Source organism: Arctopsyche grandis, chromosome 4 (assembly GCF_051622035.1).
Source record: "Arctopsyche grandis isolate Sample6627 chromosome 4, ASM5162203v2, whole genome shotgun sequence".
NCBI lineage: Eukaryota > Metazoa > Arthropoda > Insecta > Trichoptera > Hydropsychidae > Arctopsyche > Arctopsyche grandis.
In genome coordinates, this window is record NC_135358.1 from 1,126,211 (window position 1) to 1,149,835 (window position 23,625).

Consider the following 23,625-nt stretch of genomic DNA (forward strand, 5'->3'; position numbering starts at 1 on the left):
ATATATAGGTAGATGTTCATATATATATATGAACATCAAACAGTTTGCCGGATTACATCAAGAATGTATAATATTTATTTATATTATTTCTAACATTGTAAGCGTTGCGCAAAAATTAGCGCATTCGCAGCAATGCAACGCTATATTGCACCGACACATTTTGTTGCACAATTAGAGACCCAACACTTTTATTATCATACGTATATTCTAATAACAGTTCATTCATTGCATTCATTCGAATGCTTTCCCAACAGTTTGAATTTAGGGCTCGATAACTCACCGAACGGATTGAAATCCGGAAATCTTGCAATGTTGGTTTAATTTCAACTTATTATATTATATATGTATGTAAATACTTTCCTAAATTTTTTATGTCGCCTACGCATTTATATTATATTATATTATACGTATGTAATCACATAGATACAGACAGCCCACTTGGATCGATTTTACATCACGGTTACAGCCTCGACTTTTCGAAAGACCCGTTTTTGGGATAAGTGACCATCGTGTGTAATTGCTAGTTTGCCAGACCACACACTGTCCATTTCTAATAACAGTGAACCACTTTTACTTTTTTTTTCTATTTCGTTACGTACATATTTATAGCCCTCCGTAGACGTGCGTTCACCGTGACAGTTTACATGGCTAATTTTTATTTTTATTTTATTTTTAAATTCGTGTCGAATTAATGAACTTTTACCGGGTATCGCGAAACGGTCTCGCCGTTCATTCGCCGCGGATTGGCAACGGAGATTTTTCTATTGAAAATAAGCAAAGTTGAGGTTCTTCGACCCACATTTCGCCATTGTCCATCCAAATGTCATCCGAAAAGGAAAAATTTTCTGAAGTCGTACTGAACAAAAGTATCCTAAGCTTCGTTTTCGTTCGGGTGGGCGATGAAGCATCACGACTCGTCGGCAAATAGCATTATTGCCTAGTTTATTTTGAAACGTCATTATCTATGCTTTTCGAGCACGAAATCGATTAATTATATCAAATATTATGATCGCTATTGTTACTTTTTTAATTCGATTTTACCCTTCTTTTGCGAATTATGATAATTCAATTGTGTAATACTTGCGATAAGACGACTTGCACATTTGCAAGAATTTAATAATGCTTCTGATTTTAGCCATAAAATCATATTCGGCGTTTCAGGAAATGTACTCTAAACTTCAATCATTATTACTTTCAAAAAGATGACTCTCGTTAATGTAACTTATTTTTCAACAATCCCTTCATGCAAATTCAAACTTATGTAGCTAAGCCTTGCTCAAACATAAAATGCAATAATTATCTAAATTTTGGAGAAAACTTACCCATATAAGAGTTACATAAACTACATATTTTTGTGAGAATTTTTCAGCCATGTCAGTAATATATTTATTTAATTTGTTATTTATAATAATAATAATAATAAAATGACCAGTTTTACAAAACAAAAGAAAGAAAATAACAAAATAAAAACAATAAAAATTTCAATCATTCATGTCATTTAAATAGTCTCGTCTTGAGTCTCAAGAAACTAACCAGCTCATCAATATGACAATTGAACAGGTCCAAATGCCCATCAATCACATTAAGGAACCGGATAGCCTTTACAAGAGACGAGTTATTGAAAGCAGACGTTTTCGCAGGAATAGGTTGGAAAAGTAAATGATGACGCAAAGCTCTTCCACATTCAGGCGCCGAAAATTTTAATTCCAATAAAATCGAAGGGTTGTCGATTCTTTCCTTTAATACTCCAAAGAAATATTTGGAAATGGCAATAATTCTTCTCGAAGATAGTGAGTCAAAGCCTCGTAAAAAGGCAGTGGGAAATAAAAAGAAATGAGAACCTGAAATTCTGTTTGATTTAATTAGTATACTATCTCATGGTAAACTTGCATAGATTGAAGACATAAAATATTTCCTGAAAAAGTGCAATTTTTTACTTTTTTTTTTAACATATTCAATTTTCTATATGATCATATCATTTTGGTATACATATGTATAATATAATAGATTTGATTTCTATAATCATCAATTTATCATACTTGTTTAAATCGAAACTACATACAAAAAATGGTAATGTAAATGCGATTGGACTAAAATCGTTTGCCATATGCTTGAGAAATTTAACACCTTTACGCGTTGCACAATAAATCTATCTTTATCGGAACACATTGACAGATCAAAATATTTCAACGACATTGATCGGAATTGGACCTGTTGGGTAATATCCAACTGATTAATCTATAAGTCCTTCGAATTCTTTATACAATTATGTACATTTTTTATGTGCATTCAATAAATAATAATAAAATCAATCCACACGTAAACGCGCGCAATCAACCGTTAGAATTACATTTTTATGTAAATCAAACGAACCTTTATTTATGATGCGATACGATTACGAGCTTTAAATATCCCGTATCGAAAAAAAAATGACACAGTTTCAATTTGACTGAAACGGAACGAGTGTGAAATCGCGTCATCTTCCAAACAGATGGCAAAATTTGCATTAAAATATCATGTTTAATTGCAAATGTAATGCTCGATTGACAGTTTAACAATATCAATTTATATGTCTAGGGTAATATGCGGATGAAGTTACAACGCGAATTGTGCAAGTCAGTGCTTAGATACGATTCCAAACAGTCGTCGGTCACAATTGGCATTGGATAATATAAGTTTAAATATAAACCTATTTTTTGTTTGGAAACGAATTTTAACCTTCTAAAATACGATTCTGCTAATTCGGATCAATTTCAGAAGGCTGGGAAAACCTTCAACCGCAACAAGTGTCTTTTAACCTAGTAATTCAATAATATCAACTTTCGTGTGTAAAAAAAGACTTTTCATGCAAAATTTACAGAAATGCTTAGATATAATTAACTTTCAAAATTTTAATAATAGGAAACAGGAAAACTTCAACACAATTCTGTTGGTTTTATAGTTTTTATTTGCATAAAAATAAGTTCATTTTTTACAACATAGATATGCCCTCTAAATAGCTTTAGCTTGCCATATCCTGCATAGTACATATTTACAATATTGTGCTCACACTTTGATTTTGATTTTTAAACGCTTTTTATTATTACTAAATTATGTTCACAATACATATTATATATATTTTAATAGCTACTGATCTACTGATCATTTTCTATTTTACAATTTTAATTTAATTTTGTTAGTAATCATAGTATTATATTATTCTAATGTTAATGTACGGCATAATAGGAAAAAGAGCTCAAAAACCAATTCTTATAAATGCTCATATAACATATAATCTTCTATCCATCTATATATATAAATATGAATGTATGTCTGTCTGTGTGTCTCGAATAGGCTCCTAAACCACTGAATCAATTACGATGGAACTTTCAGGATTTGTTGTATGCATGTCCGGGAAGATTACTGTGAAAAAAAAAACGGGAAAAACAGGAATCCGTGTCATTGAAACGCTATAATTTCAAATGTTCGCTGCCTGCGTTTTTCCGACAAATGGGAACGGGAACGGGAATTGCTTCAGCTGGTACATAATATTAATTAAAGAATCTCTAAATTCGATTGTTCACACTTAAAATATTTCAAATGCATATAAATTGAGTCACTTTTTGGATTAATTTTGACATCAGATAATATGAATAATCAATTTCGTCGTTCTGAACGATCGATTTGGCAACAATTGCCAAAGCTAATTTTCCGGCTATTTCCAAGTGGATTTGATTCGGTTTTTTTTCCTTCAACCGCATCGCAACAGTGCAGTGCAACGATATACAAATTAAAAATTATGATTTTCATTATAAAACATTGCGAAAAACTGAGGACACGTCTCGCACGAGAGATAATCCGATTTGGCCTCAGTCCATATCCAGACGAAAGTGAATATCATTAACAAGGGTTTGGAATATTGAATTTATTCCATTAAAGTCGACCTTCGTGGTGGAATAGCACGTCCCGTTACCGGTCAAGAGGGCCGGTTTATTGTTGAGGTATTGTTGTTGTATTCTTGTTGTCGGACCACGACTTATCTGTTGCGATAGTCGACCGTGTTGGGCGTTGGCAATCGCGGAATTATCTCACGGTTTTGTCACGACTCGAAACGCAAAAAAGTGTTGTAAAAAAAAGCGTACCTAGAATGTGCTCGACCGCCAAGGATACCGCGTTTACTTTTGTCCGACCGAAGGCAGTGGTCGACAACCTTTTTATGGCATTGCGAACAAGGAGAGTGAGACTTTCAAACTGAGGGATGACTGGTTTTAGCTCCAACCTACATAATTAAAAAAAATATATTTATTTAAAATTTATTTTATTACATTTTATACCAGGAAGGCCTTACAGGTAAACCCCAATGCGCATTCCTGGCCAATTACAAACAATACAGAATTTTTATTATACAAGTCGCTGAATTACGAGACACTGAAAACTGGCAAATTAACGAGACATCTATGAATTGTACATACATTTTATTGTACATTAATCATACTCAAATAGTAGTGACATAGTAGGTAGGAAGGTTTTTAGCCAATTTTTAATCGGGAACCGTTTCAATAATGAAATCAGAGAAAATTGACAAACTCTGATAGGAAACGATCGACCTGGAGTAACAAATATCCAGGTCTGACCAGCAGCACTACAGATATACAGGCTAATTAATGAACATGTATATTAAGAAAATTTCGTCTAATAAATTACATACCTGATTAATATATAATATTATTAATTTAAAAGCTATAAATTAAAGATTTTTTATCCCATAATCATTGTATCAAAGAAGATACGTATATTATTTTTATTATTTACTAGCTGAACCCGGCATGCATTGCAATTCCAGAATAAGGCATGCAATTCCCGTTTCAAGTGATGGTTGGACCTCTACTAAAGTCTCTTCAAAGTTGAAAGTCTCTTCAAACCAACTGGTATCGTCGTTACCAACAAACACATTTCTTCGACTACACATTGGCGTTTCAAACTTTCGGTCGGTAAAATCGTAATTACAAATATTATTATTAAGAGATTTTTTCCCGTTTTTTTCACAGTAATCTTCCCGGATATGCATACAACAAATCGGACAAACTGAAAACAGACAAACAGACATTCAATTTTATATACTTTCATATATATAGATTTATGTTTGTATGTAAAATTTTCATTTATCAGTTACGTGTTTAAATATACATATTTTAAAGATTAATGGCTTAAAGATAATTTTCATTTAAAGCGAAAGTAGAACACTTGCCTCTTTAAGCTCTTACATACATATACTTTTTCTTATTGATATTAAGATATCGATCAATTTATCATATTTTTATTTTTATTATGTCTGCCTGATTTTAAAACAGGTTCATATTATAGTTCACAAAATTTCACTATTGAGAACTAGTTGGTTAATCTGCCAAATAACGGTATATGTTTTTCAGCTTTTTGGAAAGTTTTACTTTCTTCCAAAATTTGACTAATTTAACGATGCATTTTTACCAATTCTTCATCAATTTCTGATTTAACCCTTTCTTATAAGCGTACTGTATATAAAGCCTAAAATTATGAAACAAAATTGTCCATACAATCCTCTTTTGAAAAGTATACTTATTTACATTTACCTTTCCTTATGCACTTATTTGAAAAATCCTATATATTACTTCAATATATGTACATACATATGTACTTTCCATATCATAATCTTTGCATTTTTATTAAGCGAATAAGAATAAAAAAAATATTTCAAATAAAATCTACATACGAGTACATCTAGATATTATAGCATTGAAAAAAAGTCATGTGCTCAATACACGAAATCAGTAGCTCTTTCGCTTACATACCTTCTAGATAAAAAAAATCATATCGTGAAACACATCGATCAAACCTGATAAATGATCGATTTCAATAAGTTAAATCATCATTGTATAACGGCACGCGTCACGTAAACTTTCTTACATTACGCAAATCATAAAATGCACATCAAATTTCACAAAAAAAAATTAAGAAACGGATCAACAGACCAATAATCGATTTCTCAAAGACATCGATCGATTGGCAATCGTCGGATTATAGTAAAAATAAAAATCAATATCAACGAGTGTACGAACAAGCGGATGTACGTACGTTCGTAATTAAAACAGATTGATCATTGTGTATTGATTATTATACACGACCCACAGACGAAGGTTTATGAATGTACAATATAAAGTGCGTGCACTTATTTATCTGAACAATTTACCGGACGTTTCAATAAATCATGAGATTTACCGATGGATAGAGTCGATATTGTACAAATCACCCTTGCAGCTGAGTGTGATAAATCAGCAATTTTCATTGTGCACGACCTTCTCAAAGGTACTTGCACGCGGATACGGTCTGGCCTTCGACTTCTCAAATGAATAATTTCAAAACGAAAAATGTATCACAGCTCTAATTTCCCAGTATCGGGTTTTTTTTCCCCGTCTACAGATCGGCGAGTCGCTGAAATGTGAAATTTCGTTGCGGATGTTGAGTTCATTGTTACCGGATGACGGTTTAATTGGATCGATTTCGGATATGATTAACACTCGGCCTGCTCTCGTCATCATTTCCAATTCGCGAATTTGTGTTTCCAAACGGTTTTCGCCAATACTAGTCGTACGGGAAGTCCACGATTAGTGTAATGCATTCTTGGTAATCGAAAAATTTTTGAACGGATGCAATTTTCGCTCCGATTTTATTCACTTTCAACATTTGCATATTCATTTTTTTTGTTTTGCTTTCTTTTTGTATGAAAAATCAATCGAATCATAATTTAAATTCTCCCAACGATGACTTTCACGCTACGGAAAAATACTTCCACAATAGAAAAATTGACCGGAATAATTTATACGCATTTAAGTTTTCCCAAGATATATACAATACAATGTGTGTGTGAATTCTTTCATGCAACGGTCAATTTTTCTTATAATGATTTGTTTCGATATAGACCGACAACTTAAACATATGTTTCTATTCAAACACTAATATGTGCTTGTTTTCTTTGTTGCAGGTTAGCTATTTTCGCACTCTACGTGAGATCTACACACAATCACTCTACAAACATGGTATCATTTTAATATAATAATTATTTGAAGCAAATCCGTCTTATTTATACAACAAGGTATACTAAAAAGGCTCAAATTTCAAACGTAATGATGTATTAAATCGTACACGCGCTTTCTATACAGAGAACTGTATCAAATTTCCTACTTGATTTATTCGAGAAATTCAATATTCTGTTATAGATACCTATTCATATTCAAATATTATGATATTATGGTAATTATATGCAAATTATTATCAACACTTCTATGCATAATATGTACTCGCATTGTAATTAATTTATGCATAAATAATTACGTCAAATTTCTACCTTATTATGTGAGCTTTAAAAATACTATTCTCTTACTCTCGTAATTAATTGCAAATATAAATAAATACAAGTGTCATATTATACTTTTATTACATACATTGTCTGTTAAAGAAACCGGTATCTGTAGATACAGATCTGAATCGGTACATTTCTCACTGCTCGTTCCGATTTAAAAACGAGTAAATATAATAATGAAATTGAGCATGTAATATTTCACACATGACCATTGCAGAAGAAAGTACACGCACGTAGAAATTTTCACACGCAATTAGCAACTATGGGAAAATGTGCATTCTCGCTAAATATTGACATTTACTTTTCAACTACATATAAACTCAACGGCGCGTGACAAATGCTTCGATAACTGCATAAATCTAGTTTTGTTTTAGTGCAATTTAAAGATACGATGTTTGATGCGAATCACACTTCAATCGTAACGAGGGTTCCGTAACGATCTATCAATTCCTATATTGCCCACTTAACTAATAGATACTATCTTCGTAATGATGACAATAATAAATTTCACAACGAATTGTTGTGCAATTCATCTCGGATCGTATTACCGATGAAGAATCGGAGTTCTGAAATTCATCTGAAGATAAGCGCTTTCTTTAACGTATATATATGTATAATAAATTTATATTTATATATATATATATATATATATATATATATATATATATATATATATATATATATATATATATATATATATAAAACTTACACATACATATGCATTTAATGTATTTCTTCACTTTCCCCTCGATCTTCCGCTGGATGCCGTTGACGAGTCGTATATATGTACATATATACGAAAGAGGAGTGCTTTTAAAAAAAAAAGGAAAAGAAACTAGTTTTTATGCGTAAAATTTTTGCGAATATCGTCCGCTCTCTCCTTTTTAATGCGTTTGTGTGCATCACGAATGCAGGTGAACATGCCATATCCGGGTATGTAAAAATATATCTTTATATGTTGATTGACACTTTCAGTTTTGATATTATTTTTTCATATTGATCACAGATTAATTGAACATCGTTTTGAATTTGGGCTATGCTTATCAAAACAATTATTAAAAAATGACAAAAAGTTTATGTTAATTGATCAATAGCTTTCAATTCATAACTAGTATAGAAATTCGGAATCATGTATTTTTAAAAATAAGGGTGCAGTATTTGATTATATATATATATATATATATATATATATATATATATATATATATATATATATATATATATATATATATATATATATATATATATATATATAAGTAAATGAATAATATACATATTTTTGAATAATTACTATATGTAGGTAGTATATTTGTAATTATTCAAAAATAGGTATCGGTATAAAATAGGTAGGTATTTAAATAGCATTGAAGAAATTAAATATAAAAAAAATTAAAGACAATATATTGTACATTAAAAAAAAAATATTTATATTAATTTTAAATGTATTTAAAATACGTCATATCACATCACATCTATCTAGTTTAATATATAATTTCGAAAGAGACTTTGTATGTATGTATGAAAGTTTTGGTTCGTAGAATCCGTATCGAAAAAATCTAATTTTCTATAACGATGATATTGATATGGATTTCGATTCCGTTTTAGATTTCAATTCCTTTTTCAGTTCCGAATCCGGATTCTTTTTGCAAGCCTTTTCTTAGTTTGCCTTCGATCGTTCGTATGACAACATTTGGATTTGATATCCTACATACATTCTTCCGATCGTTTTGAAACTTTGCCATTTTGTTTCAGTTCTGGATCCCGATTCCTTTTTCAGTTCCGGATGCCGATTCCTGTTTTAGTTCCAATTCCGATTTCACTTCAGATTCTCTTATCTATAAAAATAACCATTATTTTCTAATTGACGGTCATTAATTTTTTTTTTCGATTCAAGTAAATTTAATATTAAAACTGTAAGATAAGCCATGTTTAAGCGGTTTATATTACAAATACCGGGTAAAACCACTAGTTTACTCTAAGCTTTAGTCAACTAGAATTACTAGTTTACTATAAACGTTTAAGTCAACTAGAAGCTTTTTTACTTTATTTTTTGTTGAAAAACAGTCTGAAAAAATTAAATAAAATTCTATTAAAAAAATAAGATTAATAGAAATAAAACTATTAAAACAGTTCTTAAATAAATTAAAACGATAAATAAACGGTGTATGTATTTACGTAAATAAAGCCAAAGTATACGCATAAAATTTATTTCATTTAAAAAAAAGTCAGTTATCCAAAAGTTTCTTATGATTTTATTAAATGTACATGATTTCATATGATATTTTTGATGATTGTGTAAAAATTTGTTTCACAGCATATCTGTAGAGCATTTGCATTGCGAAAACGATAATTCAAACATTGCATATATGTATTTTGAAAATATAAAAACAGAAAAAAATTCTTCTTTCCGCACTCAACTGCATCATATTTTCCGTAAAAAAATTACCATTAATTAAAAACAATCACGATGAAGACCACTGTTCTACGTAGTAACGATTTCCGGTACGAGTCATCATCATCTCGAACAAACACCTTGCGATTAAAAATATCATCCTCGAACCAGGCCATCGAACATTTGGCAGCCACGACAGGATCCTTATACGTCTTAACCCCATTTCGCAACAAATGACATTGCAAAAAAAACCGCAATCGAGCAATAAAGCTCCGAAATCAATCTTGCATTGTTCCATCGCGCAAGATCAAGGTTGGAAAACAGACGATCTAAATTTGCACTGCACGCTTGAAAAATTTCGATCTGGTGTATTATATCTGCGTTGTATTATTTTGATAAACGACCCGTCTAAAAAAACACTCGTAATTTAAAAGTGTTGTTCTAAAAATCGCTCGAATTGCGCAATTCGTGCAATCAACGCACGAAATTGAGATTTAAGGTCGAAATATCGTGTTTGAACTTTAAGCTTGTTTAATTGTTTGCTTGTAAGCCTATATATGTACTATGATCATGATAAATTCAATAACGAATTTCTCTAACCACGTTTTTTTTCTTATTGGTAGCGAACAATTGGCGATTTATAGTAAGCTATTGTGCGATCGTACATAATGGGTGATAGTTGTAAATATTTATTTCTATTATGTTTTCATAAGCGATCGATAATAAATTTCCAATATGACTTTCTAATGGTCTTATCGCGCTTCATCGACTTTTAGCTGTTTGTAAAAAATTACTGAAATTTGTTTACGTATTGTATGCTAATGCGGTCTTTATTTATTTAGAAGTGTTTATCTGTAATAATATGATATATAAAACGTGTTCGATTACAAGCTAAATGAAAAAAAATTGTTTGAATTCACTCTAGTACGAATTTATGTGGGTTTTTTTTCAGTTTAAATTATGGTTTTCTTTGATAGCGGTTTTCCTTTTTATATTAATGTATGTGTATTTAGCTTTTTATATTAATTTTAATTTAACTAAATTGAATCTATTGAATATAATCGATCCAACCAGCATCAAAGATCAATGGTACAATGCGTATAATTGTGTGGTCATGGGTTCAATTCCTGGCTGTGCTGCTGGCCAGACCTTGGATATGTGATTCCAAGGTCAATTTTTTCCTATCAAAGTTTGCCAATTTATCTGATTTCATTGAAAAGGTTTCAACAAATTGGCAACCCTATCCCCTGTCGCAAATTTAAAGCTTACTGCATCTCGAATTCACTTCTATGTAAAATGCTGTAAATCCTTATCCTTAAAATTTTCTAGCATCTCGAAATTCGGCAATTTATAAAAGAAATGCAAATTTAACCAATACAAAAAAATGCAAATTTAACCATACATATCTCTGTGATACTAAATTAAAAAAAGTAGAATTGCTCCATACTTTTTTATCGGTGTTTTTAATTAACCAGGAAGGCGCATTGGGCTTTACCAGTTAGGCCTTCCTAGTATATATATATGTAAATAAATAAATAATATGATGTCGCTGAAATTTGACAAATTTATGTTATTAGTTAACTAATTCTTTCATTAGAAATATGTGCTAATATATTTTATTATGATTTAAGAGATCATTACTTGCTATATTAGAATGGTCCTAATTTTGTCGGAAACTTACGATTATTTTTTTTTTTGATTCTCAAAAAGTATTATATGAAAATTTAGTATTATAGTTCTTTTAGGCAAAATAAAAATAAAATTGTATAATTTAATTTAATTTTTTTAAATCATTTTGTAAACCAAATAATGAAAATTTAAATATATATTTTTGAGTTTATTCTACAGCTCTTATTGAAAAAAATATATAATATGAGTTTAGCACCAATGTATTATACGGTAAACGGACTATTTCGCACATTGCAATCGCGCGCACGACAATCGTTGCTACGAAAATGGCGAATATCAAATATCTGGAACTCGAATTCTCGTTAGTATGATAGTTTGTGTGCGTAACTCTCGATGGATGGAATTTTTAAGTGCCAGATGTTCCGTGATCGAGATTTTAATGAAGTTTGATCGAGATTTTAATGATTTTAATGACGCGATCTCTTTGTGCGGAATAATCACCGAACCATAATATACATATGTACTTCTAGTCGAAATATTTCGGCAAGTATGGACCACTTTACAGTACATTGCGGGTTCAACCTGTTCTAAAATACTAGTCTTCGCATATGATCGATCAAATTTGACATAAATACTATTATTTGAGCATATTTTGCTCCTGTCACTGTTCGACTTGATTAATTTTGCGAAATTGAATGAAACTCATGTAAAATGTGGTGTGACCGGTAATAATTATTCATAGGAAAATACACATTTATGTAGATACCTCGTCTGTTGTATCTGGAACGAATTGTTTAATAACGACTAATTTATAATTGGATTTAAATGTCTGTATATACTATATAGATACTTCTGTTTAAATATATGTTTGAAATGATCTACATATGTATGTGCATCGCCGACAGGTATATATTTTTTTTCTTTGCCTCTCTATATCACAAATTACGTCAATTTCTCTTTACGTAACAGAATCCTGACGAAATAGTTGAGCATTCTTGAGTGCGTGTGTGCTTGCAATTATTTTCATTCTGACAATCAATTAAAAATTAATTAAACGATCCGGAAAATTGATGCCAATGTACGACTTTTAATACTGGCCGTAGCTTTGTGCTCTATGTTTCGTACGATTCAGAACAATCGAGCCGATTTCTACATCTGTATTGTGAAATTTTCTATTTTATGCGGATTTTGTGCAGTTTTTTTTTTTCATTCGATCGTTATATTATTCACGATACGACCTCGTCGTACGTACTATCTAGAAATGGTTAATGTGAGTTCTCACAATGTCTTTTGTCTCGTACTAGAATGAATGCACCTAAAAAATAACAATTATCATTCATCGAACATGAATGAATCGTCATGGTATTGTAGCACACGTACATAAATTAACATATTCGGGTTAAAACGTTGACAATTTGGTCATTTTATCACTTAAAATTGTAATTGTAATTAAATTCACATTGTATATATGTAACACAATAGAATGCTTAAACTTCATTTATGGAAAAATCAATGAAATATTAAACTAATTATATTCATAGAATAGCAAACCTATTATTATTCACTCAAATAGTATTATATTCTATCACCTACTACACGCGTATTTAAAATCAACAGATTTGATGTACTTTTTCATATTCGAATATAATTTAAAACTAAATTTTGATTTATTCCAAGAGGCACTAACTCGTTTTATAAGTCTATGAATTTATAATGAGCTTTGTTATAATTTTTATATGAATATGCCACAGTATTTAACCACGCATACTATACGTACATATATAGTTCTAAAATAAAAACCATTTTGAATTTAATAAAATTCAAAATCAAGGATGCGCATGAATATGATAAGATTTCATCATATGTATTTTTAACATTAATCTTAAAGGTACTCATGTATAAGTGAAACTTATACATGAGTGCCTTTAACAGCAACGTCTGCTTTCAAAACTTTATCATTTTTTTAATCAAAATACTTAATATTCATGTCAGGTTCAAGACAAACATTGTTCGAAGAGCATTTTGATCTGAAAAAGCTTGCTACACACAATCGTAAAAGTTGTCTAACCTAGTTTCCATATGCACAATGATATGTTCCCACAGTTGAACAATGAGATCGTTTAGTTATTAATTACAGTCGTTATCAAATTAACCGTTAACCTACACTGTTCAATACATATGTATGCATATCTCAAAAAAAATCTGAAATTTTAATCGCTCTTTTTTAAAACAGATATGTCTGAACAATCTGTTTGTATGAATTACCAGAGTAAACTTTTTTGCGGCTATCGTGATCTTATCAATTACGAAATCAATTTTCACGTCAGTATTTCGACTAACGAGCCTTGTATGTCTGGCAAAAATCGACACAATTTAAACGTCTCGCCCAAACCCCAAAACATGATCATGAATGTTCACTTTCGAATGCGGAAATATCATGCGATGCGAAAAAAATGGGCGCGTGTAGTTTAAAAAAGCATTCGACCTTTTCAAGGTTTTCAAATGACCACGAAAATATCCGACTCAAAAATTTCGTATAAATATACATATGTAGAACTTTTTTTATTCCTACATGTATGCGATGAAAATTAGAACTAAATCCAATTTTATCAGAAGGAAATGATCCATTTGTAAATATAAAACATATCAATTGATATCGACCTTTAATACTGTATTTACATGAGTAAATTGAATCGCTTTTTAATACGGCCACAGAGTTACACGATATTTAATCGGTGTAATTACTTTATATGTTTATAAATTGATAATTGGTATGCAAATGATTTTAAAATCAATTCAGTACATAGTGACATGCACGTGCATATGAAATATAATAATTTAGTGTAATTAATAAAGCATACGATATTATTAGCGATAGTAAAAAACCAACAAACGAAAGTGAAACTCACCTGAACTTGTTCTCATCTGATATAATCGAACCACGACCTCGTACTCTAAATTTTAGATAGTTATCTTACTTAAAAAATATCTATGCCTGTACGTGTATATTTAAATTGTCGAAGAAATTAGCGAAAAATATTGACGCGTATATACTTATACAAATGTATTTGTGGGGAAAAAAGCGAATGTTTTTATCTGAATTAGTTATAAATTGCACTGTCTGTCATATCACGGCTGTCAAGTATCTAAATTTCAGTTATAAATTGCTGGGATTATTTTTTTCATATATTCGCAAGGCAATTCATATTGCCATCGATCAATTTTCGCTTTAATTCCAATCCACGCCCACACATCCTAACAGAAAATTAATGACTATTAGAAACATTCATTTGAATGCCGCAAAAAATGCATCAATTGTATGCAATTACGATGACGAAATTCTGTCTACTAACTTAATATCATTTAATTTGTATATCTAACACACTTTCAAAACTATCTTACTAAGCTAAAAATATAAAATCGTACCTAAAAATGTACCTACATATGTGTGGTTAGAAAAATCAATTGCAAATCTTAATGACAGACGTCTTTCATGACGAATAAAACCGTGATTTATAGTAGCAAGCTATCTTTGTTTTTTAGCATGTGCCATATTTTTTTTATCTGTCACATGTTTGGAGATGTAGCACAGTTGGTGCAACGTTCACCACCTGTCACGAGGTGACAGTGACACCTCAATCTGTCTAATTTGTCAATTCCATTACGTCTACCGTTTCCTGCTCCAATTCATACAAACGAACGAGCATAAAAGTTTTTATTGCCTCTAAAGGATATATAGTATATAATAAAACCCACGATTTACTATCGATTTCAATTTTATCGATGACGAAACTTTCGATTTTCGAATAACAACATGGACAATGACTTTCTGGCAGTGTCGTGGGTGACTATACGAGAAATTGAATAATAATAAATTGCAACTAACAAACGGTCACGTAGTTCATATCGACTCACTTTATAGGGGGGGGGAGGCGTTAAGAAATCATTGACGAGTGAACATTTCGAAAATTTATACATGAACTGTGTTTTATTGGGTATCTAAATATAATAATCAAGATTTTTATGATAAAATCTTACCTACGTGTTCTGAAATTGATTGCTTTACCGTATAATCAAATTTAAATTTACTTTTAATTGCGTAATAAATTTCCGTTCTTATCTTGTTGTTTTTTTTATTTTAGTATATGTACGTTTTATTTTAAAAGCGATTAATATATTACACGTAGAACAAACAGAGTGGTTCACAAGTTAATTTGGCAATGATTTTTTGATCAAATCTACTCATTTAATGTTATCTAAGCGTATAACCCAAATTTATTTGAATTATCTGTTTTGAACTGTTCAATTATAAATTATCAAACATTTTATAATTTCGAAAGAAGTTCATACATTCGTATATACATATATGTATGTACGTTGTACATTTATTCAATTATTATAATCCAAAAATAAATAAACTGTTTACATGTATTTTTTTAAATTTCGATATTTTTTATAATTAATCCAATTATATTATATTAATTCTCAATCCAATTCTCCAATCTTAATAAATTCTCGATTCCATTTTTATAGACAATAGAATACTGAAAGGTTTATCTTAATATTAAAATCTTATTCAAATAATCCGTTTGCTTAGGGAATGTCTTAAAAAGTTATACTTAAATTTTGATAGAACTCCGATGATATTCATTTACTTTATACATTTTTATGTCTCATCTACTACAATTTTTTTTTTTTTTAAGATATTTGCAATCGACCCGTCGGTCATCAGCAAATTTTATCACAATTTATTTCAGAAGATTTGGCAATTCATTAATTGCCACCTTTTTATCCCTTATTTTATCACAATATTTGTATGTACATATAGTTAATGTTTGTTTTCCATTATTTAAATCAAAAATTTAAATTTAGAACGAAATTTGATTTGCTATCTTTACTTCACTACCTTGTAGACTAAAAAATTTTCCGAAGAATTCAATTTTTACTTCTTTTTCCGACTTTGTCCCACACAAGCAACGAAAGACAACCTGATTAGTTGGTATATATAATATATGTTTTTCAAATACTCATTTTTAAGTAGATACCCATATAATTTTGCTTCTTCTTATTTAGAAGTAATTTTGTATAGGAAACGAAGGTGAATACAGGAAACAATAATTACCCAGATAGAGTTAATTGAACGCACTTTTTTACAAATGGGAAATAGATGTATCTTCATTGTATAATAGTACCACTTGAGCATTACAAAAAGATACACATCCCAACTTCCTGCACATCAATTAAAATTACAACACGTGAATCGAATAAAAAGCGCACAAAGTAACAATATATGATTGAATTGGAACTGCAACATCCGTAGACTCGTACATAAGTCTATAATAATTGCAAATACCATCCCGTTCATACATAGATCATGATCACGTCGAATCAAGGTTGCAATTAATCTAGAACAAAAGAAATATTCTGCGATATCGTTTTTTTTTTGTGTATCGTTACGCGTGTTTGTTCTAAACGACTCTCAAGAGCCCGGCGTTGCCGGTCACGCTTTGACAGCTATCTCTAGTTATCGAATTACAAATACCTGCAGCGAATGAAAAAAAATGTAATTCGACCTGTAACAATGGCTATTGAGTAACTAGTTCGTAACGTCGATTTTCGGTTAGCGAATTGGCATCTTGCTAAACTTCCCTCTTGTTTAATGTAACCCATTTGTCGGCAAACTATTTTGTCTATAAATCTTCGTCTGTCGTAGCTGCTTTTGGCAAAGAGTAGCTCGTCTGCTAATTAATGATGTTTTCGGAATGCCCGGAATGGATTCACAAAAAAGTATCATAAAATGACCCATATTCTCATATGTAAAGATTCTCAGAAACGAAGTCGAAGTATTTACATACATATATCGGTACGTTAAGTTTTATAGGCATATTTATCGGCAGATTTGTCTGCCGACAAATCTCTTCGTGAGTGGAATATTTTAAAATCAATCGAAGCGATGAAAGTTCTTACATACAAAGTATGTATTGATGAATGTAATAAAATTATAATAAAACAATTCGTGCATTCGTGCTTATCGCCTAATCAACGTAACACGGAGAAATTTCCCATTTGAATTTTACACGAATAGCAATTAAATCGGATCATTTAATTTGTGATTTATCGGGCTATTCCGCTTCCCGGGATTTTGCCGATTTTACCGTTTATTTATCGATGCGCAACAACCGCTAACAATTATATGCAGTATCGGAGAAAGTTTTTCAAGTATCGATCTTTTATGTTGTGCATAAAAAATGCTACCGACACGCAACTTTGTGAATTTGCACGAAAATTTCAGGAAAACCGAAAGAAAATATGAATAAACTAAGCTATAGTCAGTTTTTTCAACAAGATTTTTTTGAGTCCATTTTTCAATGGTGAAATTTATTGTGATCCAATCAATTGACGTGTCCACTCTCCATTTAATATTTCTATATTATTATCGTGTTATGTAACTCATTCCGTACTGTTTTCTTTAATTGAAAAGACCACAAACCTTTTTAAAATCAATTACAATACTAACTGAAATCTAATCAAAAGCAATCCGTTTCTAAAATGTACTTGAATCTAAAGTATTCCAAGCCTAATCTAAGAAAATACATGTGTTTATAACTTAACCTTTATATTTACCTTAAATATGTATATAGAAATCAAATATACATACATATAATAAAATTCGACCTGAGTTTAAACCAAATTCAAAAACATATAATAAGCGGATGCTGAGTTGATTATTTTTTAATTTGATGATTTATATAATATATGCATACTGTAAACAAAAAATACAAACACATTTTTGCAAATCTTAATTTACTTAAAATTCGTTTAAAATATCAAGAGATAAATCTTTATTGCAGTATATCTGAAATTTATCATAGCATTCTCGTGAATTCCTAAAATAATTTACACTTCTTACTTACATAGATATTTTAAGAATTTATGTACCTATGTTTTTTGAACTCATCGATAACTATCTTTTTATCAAAATTTTAAACAAAAGAAATGAATTTATGGTCATAGAATTTACAGCCGTAATATATTGAAAATTCATAGTTTTAAAAAACATTAATGATAAAAACCAACATATCAAAAAATTATTCAATAGATATTTGATACAAATCATTAAAAGTCAAATTACATACGTAGTCTTTTCATATAAACGCAAACATTTTTAATGAAGATTTTCAAGCCAACATTTGGCCGACGAAACAATCAACAATTTCCCGTTGCACAAGGCTTTTTGATACGTCCTCTACATTGCTTGAGATTTTCAACTAAGGTCAATGCGATCGTTGCAAAATGCACCATGAGTACATACAAAATTGCGAACGGAGCCTCATTTTCGTAACCGTAGACCAGAACGTATTAACTCTCCAACCAAACTATACAATGACTTATATTTTAAATTCACGGTCGATAAAATTACAATTTCCCTATATACATTTCAATATCGATCGTATCTCACCGCTCACGATCTAAATCGTAATCGTATTCAAATATTCATAGCCGATCGATATTCGCACGCGAAATCGACGATTCACTTTAAATTACGATAATTAACTATAAATACTGTCTTTATAGCGTCAATACTACTGGAGAGAAAAGAAGAAAGTCTGTCCGTCTGCTATTTTAATCCCATTGATTGACCCAAGGCTAAACGACAGATCCATAATTTGTGATTGTCCATGCTTTCCATACATAAATCGAAATGAAATCGCTCTCTGAATGCTAATTCCTATTTATTTTAATTGTATTCATTATTTATTTTGTTCAAAAAATTTATTATAGTACATATATCGTACTGTAAATGTTTATTATGTATATGATTGTACTAACGGGTATAAAAGCTGTGGATATTCTCACCGATGTAAAAATTTGCATTGAATGAACAGTCCGTCAATTCAACAGGTTCAATTCACAATCGTTTGACAGAAAAAAACACAACAATACCTTTATCTTGTTAGGTATGATACTGTTTCTAAAAAAAGTAAGCATACATAAAATAAATCCGCTTCCAATCATCCATATATGTATGTAATTATGAATGTAAAACGAGAATGCAAAAAAAAATCCATTATTTTATCTCGCATTTATAATATAATATGTAGAATAATATAATTCTTATTTTATTTGATTAATGTAGTAATGTGAGAAATAATACCAAATATGTTATTAAAAAAAACAATTTGTTAATTTTAAATAGCTTTTTACTGTCAAAAGTTTAGTTAGTTCAATATTAATAGTAAACAGTAATTGAATAATGTTTAGTAAGTAATTTTTAATGTTTAGTTAATGTTTAATGTTTATTTTAGTAATGTTTAATGTTTAATATTAAGTAATGTTTAATGTTTAGTAAATAAACAGTAATTAATATTAATAGTAATATGCTTCAGGTAAAAATTTACTTCATGGAGTAAAATATATATATATATATATATTTTTTTTTTAAATTTAAATTGCTATTTCATGATATTAAGAGAGCTGGATACCAGCGCCTTGTCCATACAATCGTATTACACTTCTCCCTTCCTCAATTATGGCACTAGATAAATTATTTTTTAATATGCTAAGGATATCCACCATAGGCATGTTTCTATCTTTTTATTTTTTTGATTAGTTATTTTTTATAGGAGCTAGGAGCCACTAAACATCTATAAAATCGGCTCGTTTTTACACCCACGAAAAGAGTCCAGTGTGCTTATTTAACGGTTAATTTTAAAAAAAATACGAACAAGCAAACATAGAAAATATCTTTCTCATACCGATGATGAAATTTTTTTTAAACTTGGTCCAGTTTCGGGGGAGAAAACTGGAGAATACGAAACCTCGATTTTGTCGATTTAAAATAGGTATTATCTGGTAGAGGCGCAACTGTCACATTCACTCAATATATATATCGAAGAAAGGAATGGCAACAAAATTAAGGTTTAGGGTATCCAGCCCTCTTAAGTTTACATTGATGTTATAAAAAATTAAATTATTCAATTTAAAACCGCCGAATTTTACTATCAAAGGTGTATGTATGTAAGTAGCTCCTCACTGTCAAGTGTAAATCGCACGTGCAAATTCGCATCAATAATTCATGACCAAGAAGTCGCAGTTTCAAATTATGCACTTATAACACACAAAACTTGCTTGACAATATTAAAATATTCCGAACGCGATTATCCGGCCGCTTAGCTCGTTTAACCGTAATCGCTTAGCATGCATTTGACGCGTTGAAAATAAATTCGCGAGAAAAATTCCTCGCAAGATATTTTATTTGCACGGCCCACTTTCGATACCTGTAATTATTTATTACAACCTGATAATGTTGTTACGAGCGGATATCATTTTATGAATGGTCCAAGTATGCTACTACGTACATACATATAAGCTTATTGCACATTGCACTATATTTACAAGTGGAGCGGACGTGTCGTTCGCAGGTAACGAGTCTGTTGTCACATTGGTTGCACTTCTTATGCAATATTAATCCAAAATGCTGCTCAAAAACCACTTTTGCTGTGGAAATAACTGCACGAAGCTTTTACGGTACAGTGCATAATAGAAAATGAACATGGGATTAAACTTTTCTTAAAATAAAGCAAGGTAAACAATTCCGAACTGAAATTCCACATTGAATTATAAATCGACCTTCGTTAAGCAACTTCAACACAATTCACACTCTGTTTTTGCAAATGGAAAATGGAATACATATGTACATAGTATAATATTACCATAAACTCTGTTATACAGCTATACACCTGTGGGTTAATTTTTGAATCAGTTTTGATTAAAAACCTTATGGCTGTGATGGTGCTGCAAAAGGTTTAATATAACACGAGCTTTTTAAACGTAGGGAAAAATAATATCGAGAATCTTCCTGTACTGAAATATTTCGCTATATCCAACACATTGTTTAACACTGTTCGACAGGAAAAATGGTTCAGAGACGAGATATGACTTTTCTTATAGATCTATGCCCAGTAAACACGAATCTTGTAAATAAAAACAGTTGATTGGCTCGAGATTCGGAGATATATGTATGTGTTTTTTAAATCGCGCGATTTTTATATATCTTGGTGTGGTTCGGTCGATGTCTCAAAATCTGTCAATTTTCTATTCAAAATGAATATTGGAATCTATATTCGGGTATTTTATCTTTCATTTGTAGTACTTTTCAGCTTTTAAATATCTCTAAGTAGTCGTCCAGTTCAAATCAAAAGTCAATAGTACGTATTTTCATTTGGAATTTTCTCCCACTGTTAATACTATTTTATATTGAGTATTTTCTATTGAAACATGTTTATTGGGATAATGTTCAGGCCACAATTTTTTTTTTTTCGTTTAAAATGGTTAATTGGAAGTTTGAAGGACTTTGGTCTTGGTACATATGCATAAAAAACCTACTTACAGAATCTCTGAAGACAATTTGGTTAGTACACGGTACACTGTAAGAAGGTTTGTACATATATTAAAAAAAAAGTAAGAAATCATTGTGAGCTCATATTAATCCGTGTTGCAAGTTCGATGCGTGAAATATTTATGTAAAATTGCAAAGCAAGTGTGTCGGACATTTTGCTTTAGCACTTTGTAGGAACACATTGAAGGTGTTACACCATATTGTATAAGACAATTTTGCTGTTTAAAGGTAGAGCAAATCACGCCATGACCTCATCCGTTCGAAAGCGTTTTATAAATGTATGGTGTCGCATAATATCATGAATCATCGACATAATAACATAGATTCGAAACGAGATCTCGAAAGAAATGTAACAGTAGGTTTATATTTAAAAAATATGTAATTGTTTGTAATTAATATCTATTGATTGGCAATGAACTGAAAAATTCTCCGAGTATTAATCATCGGTTTAGTATTGAAAGCTATTTCGATTATTTTCGAGTTGTGAATTCCGATTGATTTTAAATATAGATTGAGAATTCGAGATAAAAGTAATAAATCGAACTTTTTCAAAAATAATTGTATGAAAGCTCTTTGGCTCTGGGCTCTAACCCTTCCTTATAAACGATCAAGTTCTGTGAATGATTACCAAATTTAAAACGGGATAATATTTTTTGCACCGCTTGTCAAAACGACATTTAATGTCAAATTAAAATCTCTAAAATAGCGTGCACGAACCAATTGGGGTCCGCCCGGTAAATCAAACGTCAAATGGGTTGCCAGTAACAAAAATAAAATTTGACAAAAATAAATACCGAAGAACCTAATCTTAAATGAATAAAACCAACCATAACTTAACTTAACCTAACCTAACCTTAAATAAATACGTGTTGGCTGCTAAGATATTACGATGTGTGAACCATGAGGAGAGTGGGAATGGACAGGAGCGGGGCGACGCGCTATCGTCCAACTGTCATACGATTACTCATATGGCTTATTCATAAATTTTTGCTGTTTTTATACATTTTGTATAGTGAATTTCACGGATTCGGGTTAACATATATGTATGTACATATTACTTTACATTAAAACTTAATCTTGATCAATTACTCAAAAATTCTTAGTAATAATAATATACGAGCATGTATTCAAATTTCATAATGTTTTTTTCTTACCCATTGTCGGTAAGAATTTTTTTATTTAAATCGTGGACTTAATTTAACATTATGCATAATATGAAATAAAACAGCTTTTCTCGATTATTTCTTGACATTGGGTGTGTCTCGCTATATTGTAAGGTCACATCACGCACATGGCAAAAGCACAGTTCTGAATTTATTTCATTTACGTGACCCTCGATTTTAACATTCACCACACAGCATTACAACAACAACAAAAAAACCCCACACCATATGTGGTAATTAGCATAAATTAATTCAAACATATTTTGCAGAAGTGCTCCCGACTGATCAATCCACTTCGGCGTCCTGGTGGCAGCCTGAAGTAAATGGCGGACAGACCTCTGTACCAGATTCTTCAGACTTCTTCTCATCCACGCACGGATTAGTTCAGACCCATCCTGGAACAGTATCCTCCAGTGGATACAGTGGAAGCTCAGGTGGTAGATTGAGCGCCGGTGTAAGAGCGAGTCCTCTACCCCCAGCTGATCAAAATCCAAAGTCTCCATTCAGACATTTGGACTTCACGAGCAGTGCTACTGCTGAGCTGAGGAGAAATCCACTCCTTTCAGCTCCTGATGAATGTGCTAGAGCTTGCAGAGAAAATGAACCTGCCAGAATATGCTACTACCACTTCACCCTCGAATACTACACTGTGCTCGGAGCGTAAGTT

At 30.9% G+C, this 23,625-nt stretch overlaps 1 protein-coding gene across 1 annotated transcript in view; it reads left to right on the forward strand.

Annotated features, from left to right (window-relative positions):
* Positions 1–23,625, forward strand: part of stw (laccase) — a 43,264-nt gene that overhangs the window by 12,212 nt on the left and 7,427 nt on the right. Inside the window, exon 2 of the mRNA XM_077428517.1 lies at positions 23,228–23,618. Coding sequence (XP_077284643.1) covers positions 23,228–23,618 — 391 coding nt within the window. The remainder of the gene's footprint in view (positions 1–23,227; positions 23,619–23,625) is intronic.